The following is a 25,015-nucleotide window of genomic DNA, read 5'->3' as shown; positions in this document are numbered from 1 at the left end:
ATGCAGAGATGCCATTCGCCACCTGGTTATCAGAATGTAGTAAGTTGCATTATGCAAGAAAATTACTCTAAATGAGACCACACATGGGCTTATGCACGCTTGATCTCGGATCTCGCATGCCCGACTAGCAGAGGAGCGGAAGGCTACTGAACTTCAAGCAGTGAATGATGATAGTGTGAATTGTGCGATAAAGATGTGCGTTTAATAGTCTGCATTACATAGGCTAACGCATACAAAACAGAAAGACAACCATTTCCAAATAATCTATTTTTTTTTTAAACACAAAATATCCACATACAAACAACATAAATATCAACTACATCACACCTGCCCATAGCCCTATCTCGAGCTCCCCAATCACTTTCCGCCACATGGCCTCAAACTGCACCATTTTCTTTCTCTCCGTCGCCAATGCACTTTCAACATTTAGATAAAGCATTTGACCATTCCGTTGTGTTAATGACGTAGGATTGGTTCATTTCCAGTTTAAGTATACTTTTTCCCCCAAGATGATTGACGAGAAAAGTATCGTCCAGCCAATCGGGTATCTCACTGCACCCTCATATACCATGTCTTGAAACATGCAGACAGACGGATTAAAAGTAAATTTACATTGTAATACTTCTGACAGCCAACTTTCTAACGTCGCACATAACTTTTGGACTTTATAACATTCCCAGAAGGCAAGGATTGAGTTATTGTTAGTTTTACACTTAAGACATGAGTCTACCGTTGTGCTGAAGAATTTGTGAATTGTGTCTTTCTATACATTAGTTTGTACTGGATTAAGCGTATATATTCGTTGACTGTCATTTCATTAGTTATGTTCCAACATTCCCTCCATCTTGTGCCAATCAGTTCTTTTTGAGTCTTGGTTCCAATAGCTTATTTTTTTCCTAAGAGATTGTCAGTTGGATAGGCTCTGCAAGGTTTTGTATAGTTTACCTATCATTTGAATATCCTTTTCTAAATCAAATAAGATTACTCTGATGTCCAAAATATTTAAAATCAACATTTTGTGATATAAAACTTCTAAGTTGCATGTATTTGAAAATATCTACATTGGTCAATCCAAAATTGTTTGTTATTGTGTTTCCAAGTAATCGTCAGGACAAAGAAAAAATGGTCATCCCAATGCTGTGTATCTGACTACTGCGAGAATCATGTGGGAATGCAGTCCTCTACTCTGTCGGACAGTAGGACCCAGAGTTGCAGACAGACAGAGGCAGAGCTGGGAGGTGCCAGTCAGGGAGCTCCACACCCTGAAGGGAGGTAGAAGTTTCACTGCATTCCTGTCCTGCAACTCCGACTCACCCATCTGCAAGGACATATCCGTAGTGTGTGTGTTTGTGGCTGTGTTCAGGACCCCAGAACAGGCCCCACCTTGATTTCAGGACCACATTGTGTGTATTAAAACATCACATCGGAGGGGGTGTGGGCCGGACATCCGCATACGCCTATTGACCTAAACCTCAGCACATTGTCAGGTACTGTACAGCCCCTCATTCACTATTATTCTTTCCCTACCCACTCCCTTCTCTATCTTTCATTTTCCTTGGCCGTGACGTTACATGTTGTATCTATGTATACAGAGGCAGAGCTAAGAGGAAGTTGCTTGTCTGTTCAAATACTGCGAGTCTGATTAATCAGGCTATAATACAAAATTGTTATATTCAGCCTGAAACTAATGCTTGCAAAATCGTGTAAATGTTTCTTACAAGCCAGAATGTTTAAAAAAAAAAAAATACATTTAAACTTACTCTACCGGTTGTCTGTGCAATTTGTCCTTCAGCTGCTTGAAACTTGAGACAAAATATCCACAGGAAAGTATTGTTTACCCAACTTTTTAGAGCAGGTAGGCACTGAGGTAAAGTTTGTTTTATATTGTACACTGAAGATAGAAAACATTAAGAACACCTGCTCTTTCCATGACAGACTGACCATGTGAATCCAGGTGAAAGCTATGATCCCTTATAGATGTCCCTTGTTAAATCCACTTCAATCAGTGTAGATGAAGGGGAGGAGACATGTTATAGAAGGATTTTTAAGACTTCAGACAATTGAGACATGGATTGTGTATGTTCACAATTGAGAATGTGTGCCATTCAGAGGGTGAATGGGAAAGATAAAAGATTGAAGTGCCTTTGAACGGTGTATTGTAGTAGGTGCCAGGTGCACCAGTTTGTGTCAAGAACTGCAACACTGCTGGGTTTTTCACGCTCAACAGTTTCCTGTGTGTATCAAGAAGGATCCACCATCCAAAGGACATCCAGCCAACTTGACAACTGTGGGAAGCATTGGAGTCAACACGGGAGAGTCCATGTCTTGTACGAATTGAGGGCAAAAGTACTCACTATATGTAAAAACAAAACACCACAATTCAAGTGTTATACACCTACAAAGAAAGTCAACATTATTTTGATTAGGCAGGTCTTTATAAACGTTTAAAAAATATGTACATTTTATTTCAAAAGAACAGAATATCATACTTTAAGTTGAATTATGTTAGTAGTCTGTGCTTAGTAGCCTATGGCTATGCTGCCGCAATCAAGGTGGGGCCTGTTCAGGGGTCCTGAACACAGCCACAAACACACACACTACGGATATGTGCTCAAATGTAGAACGCATTGAATAGCGGCTGTAATATTCTGCAAAAGTGATATTTTGAAATAGAGGCCATGCCTTCATTTACATTTTTTGGGCAAATGTATGTGTTTTAGAAACCGTTGAACCCGCTCTTTCCGATAGGTTATGAAATAAAAATGCCTTAACTGCATGAAGGATGATTTCTAAAAGTTTATTTTTGGTAAACCCGCTCCCTTTTGTCAATTACCCACTCTGCGCTGCAATCTCTTCTTTCACTAGGCAATTAACCTAGTGTAGCAGGCGTAAAAGAAATGGCCGAAACTAGATCCTCTACATACTGGTCTTGACAACAACAAGAGGTTCTTTTGTGCACTGTTTAACCGATCCAGTAAATGTAGAGGAGGAGTTAAGATGGAGTGTCGCCTTAACATCCAAAAAGCGCAAACTCGCTTTCCAGTTGTTGGGGACTCGGCAGAGGCTACAAGGCAATTGATAATATTGTCACCCATCAGACTACTGTCAATTTAAGCTTGTCTTTCTTTAGGCTACATCTGTTATTATATGCCTTTGTAGGAAATTAGTTGATATAGTTTAGGTGTTGTTTCTATGGGCCATTGTCAGATGGCAGCCAACTGGTGAAGGAAAGGCAGGGGGGGAAAATAACCTCCTAGTAAAACCAGTGGCTGCAGCTGCTGAATAGTCTGGGGGTGAGGGGTGGGGGGAAGGGTTGGAGTTGTCAACAAAGCAGCATGACAGAAATATGATGCCAAGTTTTCAAACTACCAGTAGTTTCTTGGAGAAGATATATAAAGCGATCTGTGCATTTGAACAAGAGCATAAATACATCTATTTCACTAACATGTAAAAAAAAAACAATGACCACTCCTACACCTGCTGCCACTGTTTTGAACAGATTAGATTATACCATTATACCATGAATGAATAAGTGCACTAGGGATAACGCAACAAGCATGCTTATGCAATAAGTAAAAATACATGATCTAACAATGTCACAAAGCATGATGCGCTAGCCAGTTAACTTCCATTCTGAAATAACTTCATAAACTCAGCAAAAAAAAGAAATGTCCTCTCACTGACAATTGTGTTTATTAGTGACTAACAGAAATGGAATAATGTGTTCCTGAACAAAGAGGGGGTCAAAATCAAAAGTAACAGTAAGTATCTGGTGTGGCCACCAGCTGCATTAAGTACTGCAGTTCATCTCTTCCTCATGGACTGCACCAGATTTGCCAGTTCTCGCTGTGAAATGTTACCCCACTCTTCCACCAAGGCACCTGCAAGTTCCCAGACATTTCTGGGGGGAGTGGCCCCAGCCCTCACCCTCCGATCCAGCAGGTCCCAGACGTGCTCAATGGGATTGAGATCCGGGCTCTTCGTTGGCCATGGCAGAACACTGACATTCCTATCTTGCAGGAAATCACGCACAGAACAAGCAGTATGGCTGATGGCATTGTCATGCTGGAGGGCCATGTCAGGATGAGCCTGCAGGAAGGATGTCTTCCCTGTAATGCACAGCATTGAGATTGCCTGCAATGACAACAAGCTCAGTCCAATGATGCTGTGACACACCACCCCAGACCATGACGGACCCTCCACCTCCAAATCAATCCCGCTCCAGAGTACAGGCCTCGGTGTAACGCTCATTCCTTCAACGATAAATGTGAATCTGACCATCACCCCTGGTGAGACAAAACCGTGACTCGTCAGTGAAGAGCACTTTTTGCCAGTCCTGTCTGGTCCAGCAACGGTGGGTTTGTGCCCAAAGGTGACGTTGTTGCCGGTGATGTCTGGTGAGGACCTGCCTTACAACAGGCCTACAAGCCCTCAGTCCAGCCTCTCAGCCTAGCCTCTCTCAGCTTATTGTGGACAGCCTGAGCACTGGAGGGATTGTGCGTTCCTGGTGTAACTCGGGCAGTTGTTGTTGCCATCCTGTACCTGTCCCACAGGTGTGATGTTCGGATGTACCGATCCTGTGCAGGTGTTGTTACACGTGGTCTGCCACTGCGAGGACAATCAGCTGTCCGTCCTGTCTCCCTGTAGCGCTGTCTTAGGCGTCTCACAGTACGGACATGGCAATTTATTGCCCTGGCCACATCTGCAGTCCTCATGCCTCCTTGCAGCATCCCTAAGGCACGTTCACGCAGATGAGCAGGGACCCTGGGCATCTTTCTTTTGGTGTTTTTCAGAGTCAGTAGAAAGGCCTCTTTAGTGTCCTAAGTTTCCATAACTGTGACCTTAATTGCCTACCGTCTGTAAGCTGTTAGTGTCTTAACGACTGTTCCACAGTTGCATGTTCATTAATTGTTTATGGTTCATTGAACAAGCATGGGAAACAGTGTTTAAACCCTTTACAATGAAGATCTGTATAGTTATTTGTATGAATTATCTTTGAAAGACAGGGTCCTGAAAAAGGAACATTTCTTTTATGCTGAGTTTATTTCCAAGTTAGACAGAAATTGGAATGGGAGCGAACTATTGTGTAAATAGCTGTGACAATTTGTGTGTGTGTGGGGGGGAGGGGCAGTATAATCACTTAGTAGTGGGTAACTGAACAGCTTGTTTTGAACAATATACATTTTTTCCCAATCACAAGTGGGGCAACTAATGGGCGGGCCACCACTGCCTAAAAATGCTTATAACAACTGTTTGTGATATCGAAATTCAAACAATGACTGTGTGAATAGACTTACAGTGCCTATAGAAAGTCTGGACTTTGCATAAGTATTCAACCCCTTTGTTTAGGTAAGCCTAAATTATTTCAGAAGTAAAATGTGGCTTAACAAATCACATAGTTCGTTATTTGGACTCTGTGTGAAATAGAGGTTGACATGATTTTTGAAGGACTACCCCTTCCTCTGTCCCCCATGCATACATCTTTAAGGTCCCTCAGTCGAGTGTTGAATTTCAAGCACAGATTCAACTACAAAGACCAGGGAGCTTTTCGAAAGCCAGTGCAGTGATTGGTATATAGGTAAAAATAATAAAATCAGACATTCAATGCATCTTTAAGAATGGTCAAGTTAAAAATTATACTGTGGTTGATGTATTAAAGTACTCACACATATCAAAGATGCAGTCGTCCTTCTGAACTGAGCTGCAGGACAGGAAGGAAACTGCTTAGGGATGTCACCATGAGGTCATTGGGGATTTTAGAACAGCTACAGAGTTCAATGGCTGTGATGGGAGAAAACCAAGGATGGATCAACAACATTGTAGTTACTCCACAATACTGACCTAAATGACAGAGAGAAAATAACAAAAATATATAGAGTAAAAATATTCCAAAACATGCATGTGTACCAACACTTTGACAGACTATTTTGTGTAAATCATTGACAGAAAATTACAATTAAATCAATTTTAGTCCCACTTTGTATCAATAAAATGTGAAGAAATCCAAGGGGGGTTTAGACATTCTCTAGGCACTGTATATTTATAACCAACTTTGATTGTGTCAAGTGAAACTATCTCTGCTAAATTATGGTTACAAATAATTTTCCAAATCTATTTACTACAATATATTTTTTACTTTTCTTTAGCAATTTTAAATGTCTATGCTACAGAAGAATTTTAGGGCCAAGTGAAGAAAAAAATAAAATAAACAGCCATAGGTGGTGATACTTGGATTATTATTTTTTGCATAATAGTACTTCAAAAAGTGGCAATATTTCGAGAATAAAGTCTAAAGTAAATTGTAAATAAAGCAACGACATTTCAAGAATAAAGTGACAATACTTCGAGAATAAAGTCTCCGTTATGTTTCAAGATGAATTTAGAGATTTGGATAAGTGTCTCCCTGACTCCGTGTTGCTGTGTGTTAGATGCCCTGATGAAACTACTGTATACTTTAGAATTGGCTTTAGTAAGAAGGAAATCCTTGCTCTTTTAGCATATAATAACCATATTATTATAAGTATTAGGACCTGGAAAAGGTTGCGCCACAGATTATTTTCAGAAGGAGCGAGGCGGCAGGGTAGCCTAGTGGTTCGTTGGACTAGTTAGCGAAAGGTTGCAAGTTCGAATCCCTGAGCTGACAAGGTACAAATCTGTCATTCTGCCCTTGAACAGGCAGTTAACCCACTGTTCCTAGGCTGTCATTGAAAATAAGAGTTTGTTCTTAACTGACTTGCCTAGTTAAATATAGGTTTTAAAAAAAAATTAAAAAAAAAATAAAAAAGGAGGAACCGTGGTTACATACATAGGTAGAGACGGCAGGTTGTGTGTGGGCGGTAAAAAAAACTGGGGCAAAACAAACACGGCTATCAATCTAGTGAACTAATACACTAGTTCAAACATGTGTCACTGCGCATCAATCTAATAACTGTCCATTTCAGATTATAGGCATACACTCTAAAGGCCATGGTACGTTGTGAGCACAAACAAAAACATTATGTGCACTTTAACTGAATGCGAAGAGATTTTGGGGTTGAGTCCCTGTCAGTCTGCCCTCCGAATTCGCTGCGTAGCCGAAGCGAACACCTTGCAAAAATCTGTGCATAATGGAAATTTAACGACTTTATCCATGGGGCTTTATTAACAGTAGTATTTCGCCCTTATGGCAACTATTCTTCTAATGACAATAGGCTAGTAGGTAACGTTAGCTCACCCAATGAAACAAAGGATCTTGGTATCCTGGAGATCGGGGGCTATGCGTGTGTATGTCCCATGTCAAGCGGCTTTCCAAATTCGCTACTACACCGCTATTTTGCACTCATTACAAAACTATAGCAGCCCGCTAGATTGAGTGCCCCAACCTGTAGGCTAGTCGTACGTTAGTGGGCAAGTGGATGTGGGAGGAGGTGTAACTCAAGGGCGACTCTTGCATGCACCAACCAGCTAATCCAAGGCACTGTTTGAATATATTAATGGAGGCATTCTCCCTTTCTCGAAATAATCATTGATCTAAATATCAGCCTATTAGATCAATTATGATAAGCTATATAGGCTATAAATAAATCACTTATCTGACATAACTTGGTTGGTAGCCTAGCATAATATCTCCTTCACTATTCAATTTCAATTCAAGGGGCGATATTGGCATGGGAAACGTTGCCAAAGCAAGTGAAGTAGATAATATACAAAAGTGAAATAAACTAGCCATCTATGAGTCTTCAAGGATGGGAGGAATGAAGGATGCATAGGTTATCCCAAAACAGGGGCATCGTCTCCGTTATAGGCTATTTGTTTAAGTTATTAAGCTAACTTAGGCTACCACTAGTTCACCTTAGACAGAGGCTAGTGGCTAGACCGGTTGTCTGTTAGGTTATAATAATGGAACGTACAATTAGCTGACTCAGATGGGGCTTTGCCCCCCTGGCAAGGTCCATGACACGGTTTTGAGGGCAGCCCTTGATCTCGAAAGGACACGGCAATCCTTCACACAATCCATGACCTACATTGACAAGATAATAAGCATAGGCCTATGAGGCTACTTCATTGGAAGTGTAGCCTACATAAAACACCATGTTATGCACACATTTGTAAGTAAACCTATGGAGTTGGTTCCCCCTTTGCTGCTATAACAGCATCCACTCTTCTGGGAAGGCTTTCCACTAGATGTTGGAACATTGCTTGAGGACTTGCTTCCATTCAGCCACAGAGCATTAGTGAGGTCGGGCACTGATGTTGGGCGATTAAGCCTGGTTCGCAGTGGGCGTTCCAATTCATCCCAAAGGTGTTCGATGGGGTTGAGGTCAGGACTCTGTGCAGGCCAGTCAAGTTCTTCCACACCAATCTTGACAAACCATTTCTGTATGAACCTCAGTTTGTGCATGGGGGCATTGTCATGCTGAAACAGGAAAGGGCCTTCCCCAAACTGTTGTCACAAAGTTGGAAACACAGAATCGTCTAGAATGTCATTGTATACTGTAGTGTTAAGATTTCCCTTCACTGGTACTAAGGGGCCTAGCCCAAACCATGAAAATGGAGATTGCATGGCTTGGTGCTCGATTTCATACACCTGTCAGCAACAGGTGTGGCTGAAATAGCCTAATCCACTAATTTGAAGGGGTGTCCACATACACTCTATACACAAAAGTATCTCACCTGGAGAAAGCATCAGAGCGAGCGAAACGACACCCCTCTATGTGTAGCCCATCTTTTTGGTACTGTCTGGTCAAAAAGAGTATGACATTGTTGCCCCTATGCAAGGGAAGCCAGCGAGCGTTTGGCCTCGCTTGATAAAATAAGAATAAAATAATAGCCAATCAGCATTGAGCTAAACTGCGTGAGCTCAACTTTAAATGGTCCTGGTGCACCAAAAAGAATTACAAAAAATAAATAAAAAGTATCAAGGGAAGCCAGTTTGGATTTGGCTTCACATCAATCACCACATCAAGAGCAAGACATAATTGACAGAAACAAACCTGAATTGTTGCATCTTGTTGTGTGGTTGTCCTCCGGTGGCTAAAATTGTTCCTTTCCTAAATTAGCCATGGATGAAGATAGGGATTTGGACTTGTGATTTTACTTAATTTGGCGTACCGGCCAATGATTATAACATCGATTCTGATCCAACCATAAATTCATACATTGTGCCCCTGGCCTTAAAGGATGGGAGTTCAATATATACCTAGATGTAGTAGGCTAACGTTAACTAGCTGGCTCATCGTTGCCTATGAAAGGAAGTTAGGCTAGCGAGCAAGCTTTTTAGCCAGGTAGCCTAGGACAACAAACACTAAAAGCATGTACTGTATGACAGCCATAGACTGTTTCATCAACATGAAAGAAAGCAGAATGGCATTGGCATTTCTCTACAAGTAGGGTGAGTCAACATGTTTTTTCTACTTTCACACACACACCGAAAACAGAACCATGGACAGCCACATAATACAGTGGATTCGGAAAGTATTCAGACCTCTTCACTTTTTCCACATTTTGTTACATTACAGCCTTATTCTAAAATGGATTAAATCATTGTTTTCCCTCAATCTACACACAATAGCCCATAATGGCAAAGCGAAAACAGGCTCCGGTTGGGAGTATATACTGGTGCGGATTAAATGAGAGGGGTAGGCTACTTAAATAAAAATATAAACGTTAACTAGGCAAGTCCGTTAAGAACAAATTCTTATTTACAATGACGGCCTACACCGGCCAACGCTGGGCCAATTGTGCGCTGCTCTATGGGACTCCCAATCACGGCCGGATGTGTTCAGCCTGGACTTGAACCAGGGACTGTAGTGATGCCTCTTGCACTAAGATGCAGTGCCTTTAGACCGCTGCGCCACTCGGGAGGCCATGAAAGTCACATTTAGGGGAAGGGTAAACGTGTTTCAACCTTCCAGTATCCCAAAAGGCCTCCTTTCTGGTTCAACCCGATTCACAATAGGTACACTGGCATCAACGAGTGCATAGCACACAAAACAGTAGAGAATGTCGGCAGGCATTGCTATCAGGTGAAATGTTGGGAATGAACTATAGAGAGGTACTTAGCTTTGGGAAGGGTCATGCGTTCACCCTCCCAATTTCCATAAATGGAAACTGGTTGGTCTGCTCCAGCAACAGCACGCGTTCTCAGTGTGCTACTTCTGGCGTTCACTTTAAATAAAGAACAGGTGCAAGCAACTCCCAGGTCCAGATCAGTGACGCTTCAATTAATTACTCCCGTGATAAACAGGGGAAAGAGATCAATGGCGGAAGCATTATGCGATTCTGTTGGCGCGAGACAGTTGGTGAGAATGAGTAGACGATGGTGAAGAAGAGGGGAGTAAAAAGGTCTACAGTTGGAAAGGAAGAGCAGTTTATGGTTGGAGAGCGATTCACGAGCAAGGATGGTTTTTTTGGGTGACACGTTTGCGGTCTTAAAGATGGTGAAGGACTAATTGGGTAAAGTGGAATCGGTCAGAGTAACCAGGAGCGGTATGATTTTTGAGTGTGTCAAAAGCGCGAAAGGAGAGCTCTGTGGTGCTACAAGTTGTCGACGTATGTAGTGGAACGCTATGATTTTCAGAGTAGGGCACCGGTTAAAAAGGTGTCATCTCTGGTAGCTCGTTGGACATAGAGGCTGTGTGGTTTAGGGATAACATGCCAGGAGTGGTAGACAACACTTAAATCAAACGATAGATGGAAAGGAGCAGAGCCTATCGGTTTTACTGTCGTTTGATGAAGTGGTTCTCCCGATTTGGGTATGTGAGATATTCGGTGAGACCATATGTACAGAAGCCGCTGCAGTGTTACAGTTGTAAAAAGTTTGGACATCTGGCAAGTGTTTGTCGATGGAATAAATATGTCGTAGTTAAAGAGTCAGATGAAGCATGTTGCTGTAATTGTGATGGGAATCACGTTCCCGGAGTGCCCTATAAGGAGGTCGCAGTAGCTAGGATCAAAGCTTTCCAGCAGGTCTCCTATGTGAGGCAGTGAAAATAGCTAAAGGAGTGAGTAGAGATAGTAGTGGATGTCCCACAGTCTGCCATGCAGGAGAAGGATCCCGACACACTAACAGCGAAGGTGGACATTGTTGCGTTTATGGCGCAAGTGATACTAGCAAAACTAATTTTAAAAAATCCAAGAAGCTGGACATCATTGTGAAGGTGGCAAATAGATTTCTGGATCTCCAGGACTTTACAGGTGAAATGTTACAGGGAGTACTGAACAAAGAGGTTCCCCCCACACAGTAGTTGCGTGAATTTTGTTAGTTGTTGTTCATTGACAACATATTTTCTTTTGGGGGGGGGGGGGATTTTTTACTATCCTGTACAGTAGGTGGCGGCAATACACCTTATGAGTGTAGTCTGCCAATAAACCTCAAAGAAGAATGTGCCAAAGAGATACACACCATATATTTGTCTGGGTAAAACCGATACCAGGTGAATTAGGTTCTGGCCATATAATGCAATGTATGGGGTCAGCTTCTATAGATACAGTCACCTCCGTGACATCACCTTTCATCACCAAAGCCGTGTTAGCATTTACTGCTCATGTTGCTGAATAATCCAAACCTTTTGTTAGTGCCAATGATATAAATGAGTAATTCACACACCATATTAAGTTCATAAGCATTGACTGTAATACCTTTGCTGTGCAACAACAGCTTTCTTCCTGGTCTGTCAGCATGCTCCTTTCTAGTGATCTTACTCCCTTCACATGAATTGCAAAAACACGAATAAAAATGTGCCTATTCAGTCCAACTGAGTTAATTAATGAAACACTAATGTGTACATGTACAAGCCTATTCTTTATCAGCTAGAGTACACCAAAACAACAGCCTCTTCGCTACTTTTTCCGTTACCAATTCATCAATAAACATTCAGGGGAACTAGATGAACACTTTTTGCCAAACGAGTTAATAGTCAGTAGCAAGTCTTTAAAAAAAATATAACTAGCAAATATAGTTTTTCCTATCTAAACTCATTAGCTAGCTACATTGATGAACTAGGCTGATGTTGGGAGTTAGCTCTCCCTCAGCAGTTTCAACCTAGCTAGCTAGCTCATCCAACAGGCTTAGTTAAGATGCAGTGAAACAGAGACTAGACCAGACATCCTGATCATAATTCTATTGTGTTTAAGCTAGCTAGCTACCTAATGGCCTTTTTATCATCTTTATAGATAATATAAATATATTTGTTTTCCCCCTCACATCTACAGCTGCCTAATTTAGCATGCCAGTTGATAGTACAGTACCTAGGATGAATGTAATGTGTGACAGTAGCGATATCAAATATTTTTTGCTAATTGTTCTGTGGCCAGGAGACAATGGATAATTAAGTACGATTAAATCTGAAGGAATAATTGATCACATCAGAAAAACGATAGACTAAACTGGAATTACTGAGTCTACCATTACAGATACCCACTGGCAAACCTATATCTAAACACTCATTGGTAGGAAGAAGTTTGGTCCAAATTGGATGTTGGGTACTATATTTATTGAATATTATATGAATACTATAAATTAAAATGGCCAATTGAAGTGCAATCTATTAGTTTAATTTCTCAGATCAAATTATATTTCATCCAAATAATGTTGCAGGAATGCTCGTCTTATCTATTTGTAACTACCGAAACCATTTCAGAACAATCTGAGATGGTGGGTGTCAAAATCCTCTTTCTTGTGCCTTTTTGAGGTGGAACGACCCTTGTAAATGTGTGGATTACAGAGTGTTTAACAGATACAGTAAAACTCCTTGTCTTCCTCACATTGCCTCTCCACAGGGACATGATGATGTCGCTGGATGATAAAGGCTCTGTCCAGATACAGACCAAGGTCCTGCCCCAGGACTCATGGACGCAGGTCAGCTGTCCCTGCTGCGTGTCTAAGCAGGTGGAGTCCCTGGTCCTCATCCAGCTGTCAGACAACGTCCAGCCTGTCACCAAGAGGTGGCTCATCTCCCTGATTGAAGCTTCAAAGAGACATGGAGGTGAGAGGTCATATCGGGTTGTCGGCAGAGCCGAGGTCTAACTGCACTTCCATCTGTGTCGCTTGTTTTGGTCCTGCTGAGTGCTATTAACACATCTGATACAATTAATTCCCCTGGGCTTGATGATTAGCTTATTGAATCAAGAGTTTAAAAGTAGTGTACCCTCATCCAGTGAATGCTTTATGCATGTGGTTTAAGCCTGACAAAGACTTTTGACTCAAAGTGTTGCACAATACAACTGCGGGGGCATTCATCAGTGCGCGGGCATCTTAGTTTATTAGCTAAATTAGCTGTGTCATTAAGTACTGGGCTGAACAAAAGCATATACACCCTCTAAGATCACTGCAGTAGAGGCAGAAGTATTGAAGTTGACCCTCTCTCCTCCTCACTGGACTAGGAGCAGCTTTGCTGGCCCACCCTGGAGAGGATGAGTGTGGGGATGTGATCGTGGTGTCTGCTCCTCGCTGCACATTCCTCAAAGCCACAGAGGATCTGGGTCTGTGTAAGAAATACCACAATGAAGACATGGTTGCTTTCTCCTACCACGACAGAGACAACTTCAGCAATGTTGGTAAGAACGTAGGTAATGTTAGGGGAAAGGTAGAGGGATATTAACAGTAACAGCAGTTAATACCAAGTAATTGAACTTGTGTAGATCTTCAGTACCCAATACACCTTCTGTAGGAATAGATACACAGATATTCACTGTTGTAAGAGTGGTAATGTAGCCCAAATTACATATTAAATGTAAATATATATAATTACCAATCAAAAATTCGGACACCTACTCATTCAAGGTTTTCCTTATTTTTACTATTTTCTACATTGTAGAATAATAGTGAAGTCATCACAACTATGAAATAACACGTAGTAACCAAAAAAAGTGTTAAACAAATCTAAATATATTTTATATCTCAGATTCTTAGCCACCCTTTGCCTTGATGACAGCTTTGCACAGTCTTGGCATTCTCTCAACCAGCTTCACCTGGAATGCTTTTCCAACTGTCTTGAAGGAGTTCCCATATATGCTGAGCACTCATTGGCTGCTTTTCCTTTACTCTGCAGTCCAACTCATCCCAAACCATCTCAATTGGGTTGAGGTCGGGGGATTGTGGAGGCCAGGTCATCTGATGCAGTTCTTATTCACTCTCCTTCTTGGTCAAATAGCCCTTACACAGCCTGGAGGTGCGTTGGGACATTTTCCCTTTAAAAAACAAATGATAGTCCTACTATGTGCAAATCAGATGGTGTATCGCTGCAGAATGCTGTGGTAGCCATGCTGGTTAAGCATGCCTTGAATTCTAAATAAATCACAGTGTCACCAGCAAAGCACCATCACACCTCCTCCATGCTTCAAGGTGAAAACCACACATGCAGAGATCATCCGTTCACCTACTCTGCGTCTCACAAAGACATGGCGGTTGGAACCAAAAATCTCAAATTTGGACGCATCAGAACAAAAGGACAGATCCCCCGGTCTAATGTCCATTGCTCGTGTTTCTTGGCCCAAGAAACATGATGTCCTTTGGTGTCCTTTAGTAGTGGTTTCTTTGCAGCATTTCGACCATGAAGGCCTGATTCACACAGTCTCCTCTGAACAGTTGATGTTGAGATGTGTCTGTTACTTGAACTCTGTGAAGCAATTATTTAGGCAGAAATTTCTGAGGCTGGTAACTCTAAAGAACTTATTCTCTGCAGCAGAGGTAACTCTGGGTCTTCCTTTCCTGTGGCGGTCCTCATGAGAGCCAGTTTCATCATAACACTTGATGGTTTTTGCAACTGCACTTGAAGAAACTTTCAGTTCTTGAAATTTTCCGTATTGACTGACCTTCATGCCTTAAAGTAATGATGGACTGTCGTTTCTCTTTGCTTATTTGAGCTGTTCTTGCCATACTATGGACTTGGTCTTTTACCAAATAGGGCTATCTTCTGTATACCACCCCTACCTTCTGTATACCACCTCTACCTTGTCACAACACAGCTGATTGTCTCAAACGCATTAAGAAGGAAAGAAATTCCACAAATTAACTTTTAACAAGGCACACCTGTTAACTGAAATGCATTCAAATCAAAGTTTATTTGTCACGTGCGCCGAATACAACAGGTGTAGACCTTACAGTGAAATGCTTACTTACAGGCCCTAACCAACAGTGCAATTTTTAAGTAAAAAAATAGGTATTAGGTGAACAAAAGATAAGTAAAGAAATAACAGTAAAAAGACTGAAAATAACAGTAGCGAGGCTAACAGTCGGGCTAATTGAGGCAATATGTACATGTAGGTATAGTTAAAGTGACTATGCATATATGATAAACAGAGTAGCATCAGCGTAAAAGAGGGGTTGGCGGGACACAATACAGATAGTCCGGGTAGCCAATGTGTGGGGGCAACGGTTAGTCGGGCTAATTGAGGTAATATGTATATGAATGTATAGTTAAAGTGACTACGCATAGATGATAAACAGAGTAGCAGCAGCGTAAAAGAGGGGTTGCAGGGGGGGAAACCAATGCAAATAGTCCAGGTAGCCATTTGATTACCTGTTCAGGAGTCTTATGGCTTGGGGGTAAAAGCTGTTGAGAAGCCTTTTGGTCCTAGACTTGGCACTCTGGTACCGCTTGCCATGCGGTAGCAGAGAGAACAGTCTATGACTGGGGTGGCTGGAGTCTTCGACAATTTTTAGGGCTGACACCACCTGGTGTAGAGGTCCTGGATGACAAGCAGCTTAGCCCCTGTGATGTACTGGGCCGTACACACTACCCTCTGTAGTGCCTTTGCGGTTGGAGGCCGAGCAGTTGCCGTACCAGGCAGTGATGCAACCAGTCAGGATGCTCTCGATGGTGGAGCTGTAGAAAGCATTCCAGGTGAAGTTGGTTGAGAGAATGCCAAGAGTATGAAAAGCTGTCATCAAGGCAAAGGGTGGCTACATTGAAGAATCTGAAATATATTTTGATTTGTTTAACACTTTTTTGGTTACTACATGATTCCATATGTGTTATTTCATAGTTTGATGTCTTCACTATTGTTCTACAACATGTCCATAAATATATATACACATATCTACAGTCGTGGCCAAAAGTTGAGAATGACACAAATATTAATTTTCACAAAGTCTGCTGCCTCAGTGTCTTTAGATAGTTTTGTCAGATGTTACTATGGAAAACTGAAGTATAATTACAAGCATCCAATGTTGTGGCAAAATGGCTTAAGGACAACAAAGTCAAGATATTGGAGTGGCCATCACAAAGCCCTGACCTCAATCCTAACGAAAATTTGTGCGCAGAACTGAAAAAGTGTTTGCAAGCAAGGAGGCCTACAAATCTGACTCATTTACACCAGCTCTGTCAGGAGGAATGGGCCAAAATTCACCCAACTTATTGTGGGAAGCTACCTGAAACTTTTGACCCAAGTTCAACAATTTAAAGGCAATGCTACCAAATACTAATTGAGTGTATGTAAACTTCTGACCCACTGGGAATGTGATGAAAGAAATAAAAGCTGAAATAAATCATTCTCTCTACTATTATTCTGACATTTCACATTCTTAAAATAAAGTGGTGATCCTAACTGACCTAAGACAGGGAATTTTTACTAGGATTAAATGTCAGGAATTGTGAAAAACTGAGTTTAAATGTATTTTGCTAAGGTGTATGTAAACTTCCGACTTCAACTGTATATACACACACACACACACACACACACACACACACACACACACACACACACACACACACGTTCAACATTTTGGGGTCACTTAGAAATGTCCATTAAAATAACATCAAATTGATCAGAAATACAGTGTAGACATTGTTAATGTTGTAAATGACTATTGTAGCAGGAAACGGAAGATCTTTTATGGAATATCTACATAGGCGTACAGAGGCCCATTATCAGCAACCATCACTCCTGTGTTCCAATGGCACGTTGTGTTAGCTAATCCAAGTTTATAATTTTAAAAAGGCTAATTGATCATTAGAAAACCATTTTGCAATTATGTTAGCACAGCTGAAAACGGTTGTTCTGGTTAAAGAAGCAATAAAACTGGCCTTCTTTAGACTAGTTGAGTATCTGGAGCATCAGCATTTGTGGGTTCAATTACAGGCTCAAAATGGCCAGAAACAAATAACTTTCTTCTGAAACTCGCCAGTCTATTCTTGTTCTGAGAAATCAAGGCTATTCCATGCGAGAAATTGCCAAGAAACTGAAGATCTCATACAACGCTGTGTGCTACTCCCTTCACATAACAGCGCAAACTGGCTCTAACCAGAATAGAAAGAGTGGGAGGCCCCAGTGCACAACTGAGCGAGAGGACAAGTACATTAGAGTGTCAAGTTTGAGGAACATGTGCCTCTCAAGTTTTCAACTGGCAGCTTCATTAAGTAGTACCTGCAAAACACCAGTCTCAACGTCAACAGTGAAGAGGTGACTCCGGGATGCTGGCCTTCTAGGCAGAGTTCCTCTGTCCAGTGTGTGTTCTTTTGCACATCTTAATCTTTTCTTTTTATTGGCCAATTTGAGATATGTCTTTTTCTTTGCAGTGAGTGCGAGACACTGTGACTTGTAGGCCTCTCCAGGTCTCGCACCCACGCATGAATCAAGCCACGTACAAGGTTGTCCTGGAAGAAAACTTGCTTCCTTCTGCTCTGACAATGTTCCCCAACTCTGAGGATTGTTTTTTCCAGCAGGACAATGCTCCATGCCACACAGCCAGGTCAATCAAGGAGTGGATGGTGGACCACCAAATCAAGACCCTGTCGTGGCCAGCCCAATCTCCAGACCTGAACCCCATTGAAAACCTCTGGAATGTGATCAAGAGGAAGATGGATGGTCACAAGCCATCAAACAAAGCCAAGCTGCTTGAATTTTTGCGCCAGAAGTGGCATAAAGTCACCCAACATCAATGTGAAAGACTGGTCAGAGAGCATGCCAAGACGCATGAAAGCTGTGATTGAAAGTCAGGGTTATTCCACCAAATATTGATTTCTGAAATAAGTTAAAACATTAGTATTGTGTTGTTTAAAAATGAATATGAACTTATTTTCTTTGCGTTATTTGAGGTCTGACAACACTGCATATTTTTTGTTATTTTGACCAATTGTCATTTTATGCAAATAAATGCTCACTGACAATATTTTTATTTGGAATTTGGGAGAAATGTTGTCAGTAGTTTATAGACTATAACAAAATGTTTCATTTTACCCGAACAACACATACCTATAAATAGTAAAATAATAATTTTGCAGTGGTCACTTATTTTTTTCCAGAGCTGTGTGTGTGTGTGTGTGTGTGTGTATATATTTATTCAGTCTCTGATTATTCTGATTATTATTAGTCTTGATTGACGCCTGTCCTCTGTGTTACCAGATGACATGCAGGAGTTCCTGACGCTAGCGGAGCGTCAGTACATAGTCAAGAATGAGCTGGACTCTCTACAGGCCCAGAAGAAGCAGAGAATCCCTGGAGTCCCAGAGGCTCCGGGGGTCCTGGAGGCCTGGGAGAATATCTGTGAGTCTTTACGTGTGTGTGTGTGTGTGTGTGTGTGTGTGTGTGTGTGTTTAGGTATGTGAATAGAGTGATATACTATAAATGGGGATGTTGGGTGATTCCTCAGGAAACTAGATCAAAAAAGGACTATGATTTGGGGTATTTTCACTAAATATTATCCATAGAAAGGTCCTACAATAGGAAGGATTGTTGACATGTACTTGACATTTGTATCTTAATGCATAATTGAGAAAGTATTAATTGAAGTTGGAATATTTGTGACATTTGGCCTTACCCAGGCCTCCATTAAGACTCCACAATTTGCTGCAAAGTAGGTGCTACGAAGCAAAAGTTGGTATCATATGAAGCTTTATCACTTGCTCTGTAATATGAGTAGTATTGTTTGTGCGCATGTGTGCTATTCTGTTTACCTCAGCATGTTCTGTCCTCTGGTCATGATCTTGCTTAGCTAAGCTGTTCTGCAGCAGAGCAGAGCACCACCTCTGGCTGATTATTTCAGTGCTCTCTCCGGTCCTCTCTCACTGCTCTGTGATCTGCACTGTCCCTTACGTATGCTGCCAAGCTTCTGGCTATGTTACCTCCTGTATGTGTAACAATGTTAGTAGCTCATCTGTCCTTCTCTGTGCTGTAGGTCAGAAGCTGGTGAGGGCAGGAGTGATAAAGGACATCTTCCCTCTACATGACCAGCAGAGACTGAATGACCTCGGCAGAAGGTGGTACTCTAAGAAGCAGATATGGGGACAGCCTCTCGGTAAACAACAACATACAGTAAAGCAAACACAAAATAGTTACATACTGTATTCACCCACACACTAGAGCTGGGATGATAAACCAAAAATGACAGACACAGAAACTGCCTTCCTCCTATGTCGGTGATTTTGCTACACAACGTTCCTGTAGATGGTGCTAAAAACATTATTTGGTCAACAGCAATAGTCTATGCATTATGTTTATTCTTGCTATGAAAGTATCTGCCTGTCCCTGTTTTGCTGTTGGCTGCTGACTCTCATTCCCATCGCCCCACTGTGAGGTCATCAATCGACAAGATAATTGGAAAAAACATGCTTATTTTATTTCATAATATACATCATTTAAAACGGCCAAGTTCTATTCACAACGGTATTCAGTTGGTAAGAGACAGACATTCCGTGAATACTAGGAATAGATTGTCCACCATCTATGCGTTATCCAGACAGAAAAGAGAAATAGGCAAAAGAAAATTTCAATTCAGAGCAATAAAGAAATTGAATAAATTAACTGAGCAAACCAGAAACCTTTCAACTTATACATTTAAACATTTTAAAACCCTTTAAATATAATACATAGAAATGTTGTGGGACTATAGTAGATGAAGAATCAATATTTTTTAGATTGAGTATTTATTGGGTCATTGTTAGTATATTATGTACAGTTTTCAAAGCAACTCGTATTGTTCTAGTTACAGAAAAGAGAGTCACAGCTTTCTGTGAGTAGATCATGTATTTCTCACCTCTTAACATTGAGTTCATGGCACCACTTTACAAGTGGAACTATAGCTTAGGCATAGCGGGGAAAGGTTTTTGTAGGACATTAGACTACATTTACTGAGCCTACATGGCTATATAGCAACAATATCATATTTAGAGTTAGCAATCTAGCTAAGTGTTTTGAGTTCCCACTTCCTCAGGTGGTGAAGAATACAGCCATGAGGCCAATATGCAAAGATGTTGTCAAATTCTCTGAAGAATTTTGACAGGTTGCACATCAAAATCTCAAATCATGCATTTCCTGGATATGTTAGATGAAATAGCTTACTGTTTTAATCATCTGCTACCATCTCAGTTGTTTTACTTGGCACTGACAAGTTGTCTAGTGCCATATCACTAATGTAAAGTAACTGTCCATTGACATTTTTGTATTATTGTTGTACATTGTTGTTATTGGGCAAAATAGTTACATTCGCGATATTACTTTTTGCCCATATCTCCTAGCCCCTCCCGGATGTTTTTTATTGATGATTTATCATTATCGCCAAAAATATGTCAATTTATTGTGATATGGATTTTTATCCATATCGCCCAGCTCTAACACACACATTTACTCCTTTGTCCTGCTAATGTTCGCTCTCTTCCTGTGCAGATGCAATACAATCATATTTTGGAAGCACCGTGGCATTTTACTTCAGTTTTCTAGACTTCTACACCTGGGCCCTGGTTCCCCCTGCCTTCCTGGGCCTGGTCCTGACCTTTCTACTGCCTGGAGGTGGTGGGGTGGTGAAGGAGCAGGCCGTGGAGGGGGTGATGGAGGATGACGACGATGGCCCCTCGGTCAGCGGTCACATGGTACAGGCTGTATTCAGCATGCTGTGGTCCACACTGTTCATCGAATTGTGGAAGCGCCGGAGCTCCTCCCTCTCCCACCGCTGGGGCACACTGAACCTGGCCGAGCGCTTCGCCGGGCCCCGCCCCGGCTTCCAAGGCACCCTGGGGCTCAACCCTGAAACAGGCCGTCTGGAGCCCCTGTTCCCGGAGTGGCAGAGGCAGCTGCGTGTGGGCCTGGTGTCGTTGCCCCTAGTGGGGCTGTTCATGGGACTGGTTGTGCTGGGGATGACAGGTTTCTACCGCGGAGAGGCCCTGGTACAGGGCTTCCATCAGGACAGCGGCTCCCTGTTCTCTGGAGCTCTGCTCTACCTGCCCTCCATGGCCCACATTGTCTACACCAACATGCTGGGGAATGTGTACCACGCTGTGGCCATGCAACTCACCGAGTGGGGTGAGAGAGGGCACTGGGCACTGGGGAGGGAGATGAGTTAGATAGGGAAGAGATGATAGAAGGGGTTAGAGAAGAGGGAGAGCGAATATAAGTGTGAGGTTGATGAATAATTGCAGTAGGGGTTAGAATGTTTGGGAACACAGAGCTAAGTTCACCAAAGAGCAGATTCATAGAATAATAGAGAATGCAGTTGGATGCAAAGGATCACAGTTTGTGTGTGATAAGTGATAAGTCCACTGAAAATCTGTCTGATTTCCCCTCATAGAAAACCACCGAGAAGAGTCCTCCTTCCAGAACCATCATACCACCAAAGTCCTCCTGGTCAGTCAGTCTTCCTTCCCCATCTGTCAGTCTATCATCCTCCTCCTCCTCCCAGGAGAAAGGTAGCATAGCTGTTAAAAGTGTTGGGCCAGTAAACGAAAGGTAGCTGGATCGAATCCCAGAGCCGACTAAGTGCTACATCTGTTGTGCCCTTGAGCAAGGCATTTAGCCTGTAAGTTGCTCTGGATAGGAGCTTCTGGTAAATGACAAATGTAAAAAAATGGTGCAGAGCTACAGATAAGAGTACTGTGCAGATAGTATCAGCTGTTTCTTTATAAGCAGATGTGGGAGGCAAATCAGATACAGGATCTGTATTCATGCCTCCAGAGATATTAATTGAAGCCAACATCTCCCTTTCTCATTTTCAGTTTACTTTCTTCAACAACTTTGCTGTGCTCTTCCACATTGCCTTTTACAAACAGGACCTACCACTGCTACGCAAGGTAAAACATTTCAGCTGGGCAGCACTGTTTGTCTGTGGCCGGAGGAAAAGTTATACAATGTGGAAATACCTCATTTTAAAGGGTAGATGGGTCTCAAATAGGTTGTTTTCTTGAGCTCTACAACAGAACAGATCACGTTCTCTCTGTGCACTGGCTGTAGTAATTGATCCCAGACAGTGTGTGTGTATATGTGCGTATACAGTATGTAACTATTTATGTTTGTTTACTATTGATTTTTGCACAGAGGCTTGCCTCTATGCTAATTGGGAACCAGCTGATGAACCAGTGTACAGAGGTGGTGGTGCCGTTTATGGTCGACCGCTTCCTCAGTGCTCCCCATAAGAAAGAGCAGGAGGACGACCTAGAGATGGACAAACTCAGAGCCCAGAGAAGCCTTCCCCCTTTTCCAGTAAGTCCATCCTTCGTTGTGCACGTCTGCCTTGGTTTCTTTGCATCTGTGCCTTAGGGGGTAGAATCAGGGTTGGGTGTATTTGCAAATGTACTGTATGTTTGGTGTATATTTGTTTTGGTGTTATTGCGTCTGTTGCTACGTTTCAGGGCCTGTTTGCGGAGTACATTGAATTGCTGCTGCAGTTTGGGTATTTGAGTCTGTTCTCCTGTGTGTACCCGCTCACCGCCGTCCTCCTGCTCCTCAACAACATCACAGAGATTCGAGGGGATGCCTACAAGTTCTGCAAACTGTTCCGCAAGCCATTCTCTGCACCAGTGTCCAATATGGGGGTGTGGCAGGTCAGGAGGGTTTTGGGCGAGGGAATGTGAGAATTTGAACAAACAGAGAGGGCCTTTTAATGCAGACAGAAATGTGTTATGAAGCTAAATCTGGAAAATAAATAGATGTGAGCAACGTGTAGTGGTTAATATTATTTCCTAATCAGTGCCCATCTATGTCCCTGTGTACATTTGCATGTATTTGCTCCTGTCCTTGTATGTGCCTGTAACCATATTATTGTATGCCTGTGTATGTTTCAGACAGCGTTTGAGGTTCTGGGCTTTGTCTCAGTCATGTCTAACTGCTGGCTGCTACTGCTGTCCCCTCGCGTCCAGGAGTTCTGTCTGGAGGGAGGGATCAGCGGAAAGAACATCATACTCTTCGCTATCCTGGTCGAGGTACAGTATGAGGGAGGGGAGTTAGGTTTGGGGAGCCTTCCTGGTGGAGGTACAGTATCTTGTTCATAACAGTACATGGCTCATAACAATTGTCTTACTTACAGAATGTTACAGTGTCATCATCTGCCCAACCAACATAGGTGAGGGTAGCAGGTAGTCTAGTGGTTAAGAGCATTGAGCCAGTAACCGACAGGTTGCTGGTCTGAATCCCCGAGCGGACTAGGTGAAAAATCTTCCAATGTGCCCTTGAGCAAGGCACGTAACCCTAATTGCTCCTTTAAGTTGCTCTGGATAAGAGCATCTGCTAAATGACTAAAATGTGTTTGTCAGCATGTCCTGATCCTGGTCAAGATGATTCTAGCCTTTATGATCCCAGATGAGCCTGACTGGGTCAGAATCAAGAGGGAACAAATCGAGTTTAACTCTATGCAAGCTCTAGGGCAGCAGGTAAGAATGATCTAATCAAGAATAAATCACTAATAATATAGAACATTTCTGCCAGTTACTGGAACAACCTGGCATCTGACAATCAAACATCTCCTTTTGACTCCTACAGAAGCTATGAAGCCCCTGTGGGAGAGTGAGTGTCCTGTTGCCCTTCAAGTGGTGGTCTGGACTAGGGGGCTCATTAGAGTCAGCTGCCATAACGAGGGCAGACAGGAGGATATAAAGACACATCTGTTTGGCCTGTGAGCCTAAACCCTGGAGCCAGCCAGTCTGAGAAGCTCTCTCAGTATCTCCCTCTGGAGGACTCCCTCTCCGGGCATAAATACAGTTCAGAAAGGAAACACCAGGTATTCGTTTAACCATTTATTAGAGAATATGAACAATACAATATGTCTTGGCAATAGGCTCTGCTCCGTCAGGGTAGCTCACTGTCAGAGCAAAGCGTCAATAGATAACAAAATAACTACACGCAGTGAGCACGGTTTACTATACCAATCCACCTGCAGGAAGGAAAACAGAACCAAACAGGTGGAGGTTGGGGTGGTGGAGGTTTTGGTGGTGGTGGAGGTTGGGGTGGTGGTGGAGGTTGGGGTGGTGGTGTGTAGCAAGAAAAAAATGCATACTAGCAGTAGCAGCAAACGGCAGCAGAGGATGTGTGAGCAGAACCTGGTCAGCTTAAATAGACCGCCATATTAAGGTAGGAAGTGTTGTTAGCATCTGTTTGGTGCAATCTCAGCTGATGCAGAAACTCAGGTTTTAATTCTGAACCTGCTTTGCTTTTATAAGTCATGTTAGATAATAAAGGCAGGGGCCAGGGACTGAAGAGAAACTAGGTGCGTTGTTCATTGTTTCAATGTAGCTTTGCAGCTTCAGCTTAGGTGTCTGAGATTTCTTGAAATACTGGGTAACTTTGGACTTTGTGTGTGGCACATACTATGCAAGTTTTTAATTTGCTATATATATATTTTTTATATTTCCACAGTGGTTTACGTACTTTCACATCATGAGTGTTACATTGTACGCTTCACACACATTACAAACCTACTAAGATCAAATTATAAATTATTTTAAGATTTTACAAATGTTAAAACATAAGGATTAATGATTAACTTGATTTTGGAATACATACTATATTCATTTGTATCTTTTAAAATGGAAGATATAGAAGAGATGCTGTGTTGGATGAGTGGAGATGGTTATGTTCAGCCAAATAAAATAAACATCCCAAATCATCACTCTTGACTGTAGGCTATTTCTTTTTCTTGCTCTAGTTGGAAAAAAACGAAGTTTCATTTGTGCATTTCTATCATTTGACCTGCTAAAAGAGAAAAATGCAAGGTTACGTAACCCTGGTTCTATGATAATATGAGTGAGGTCACTCATTTCTGGGGTAACACCTACTTTAGGGGTGTGGTCAAAACAACATATTGTATGTAGTTTACAAGGTTCAATCAGGAAGG

General features: G+C 42.1%; 1 protein-coding gene across 1 annotated transcript; it reads left to right on the top strand.

Moving 5' to 3' along the window:
* The first annotated feature begins 1,269 nt into the window (after window positions 1-1,269).
* On the top strand, window positions 1,270-24,790 carry LOC115196909 (anoctamin-10). The gene is made up of 13 exons (XM_029757925.1): window positions 1,270-1,487; window positions 12,760-12,965; window positions 13,363-13,536; window positions 18,325-18,465; window positions 19,097-19,216; window positions 20,584-21,216; window positions 21,482-21,537; window positions 21,906-21,980; window positions 22,225-22,389; window positions 22,539-22,730; window positions 22,971-23,108; window positions 23,439-23,555; window positions 23,665-24,790. Exons 2-13 carry the CDS (start codon window positions 12,764-12,766, stop codon window positions 23,671-23,673), a joined length of 2,022 nt encoding a protein of 673 aa, XP_029613785.1. The 5' UTR covers window positions 1,270-1,487; window positions 12,760-12,763; the 3' UTR covers window positions 23,674-24,790.
* Window positions 24,791-25,015: the final 225 nt, after the last annotated feature.

This window comes from Salmo trutta, chromosome 7, assembly GCF_901001165.1.
Source record: "Salmo trutta chromosome 7, fSalTru1.1, whole genome shotgun sequence".
Classification (NCBI taxonomy): Eukaryota; Metazoa; Chordata; class Actinopteri; order Salmoniformes; family Salmonidae; genus Salmo; species Salmo trutta.
The sequence above is the reverse complement of the archived record's forward strand: the minus strand, read 5'-3'. Positions and strand labels throughout refer to the sequence as shown.

What these genes read in the sequence shown, in the direction of transcription:
- LOC115196909 (XM_029757925.1), top strand. Translation starts at nt 12,764, where the DNA reads ATGATGATGTCGCTGGATGATAAAGGCTCTGTCCAGATACAGACCAAG. An exon ending in AGCTTCAAAGAGACATGGAG is followed by an intron (nt 12,966 to 13,362) that starts GTGAGAGGTCAT and finishes TCACTGGACTAG; the next exon opens with GAGCAGCTTTGCTGGCCCAC. An exon ending in CATGCAACTCACCGAGTGGG is followed by an intron (nt 21,217 to 21,481) that starts GTGAGAGAGGGC and finishes TTCCCCTCATAG; the next exon opens with AAAACCACCGAGAAGAGTCC.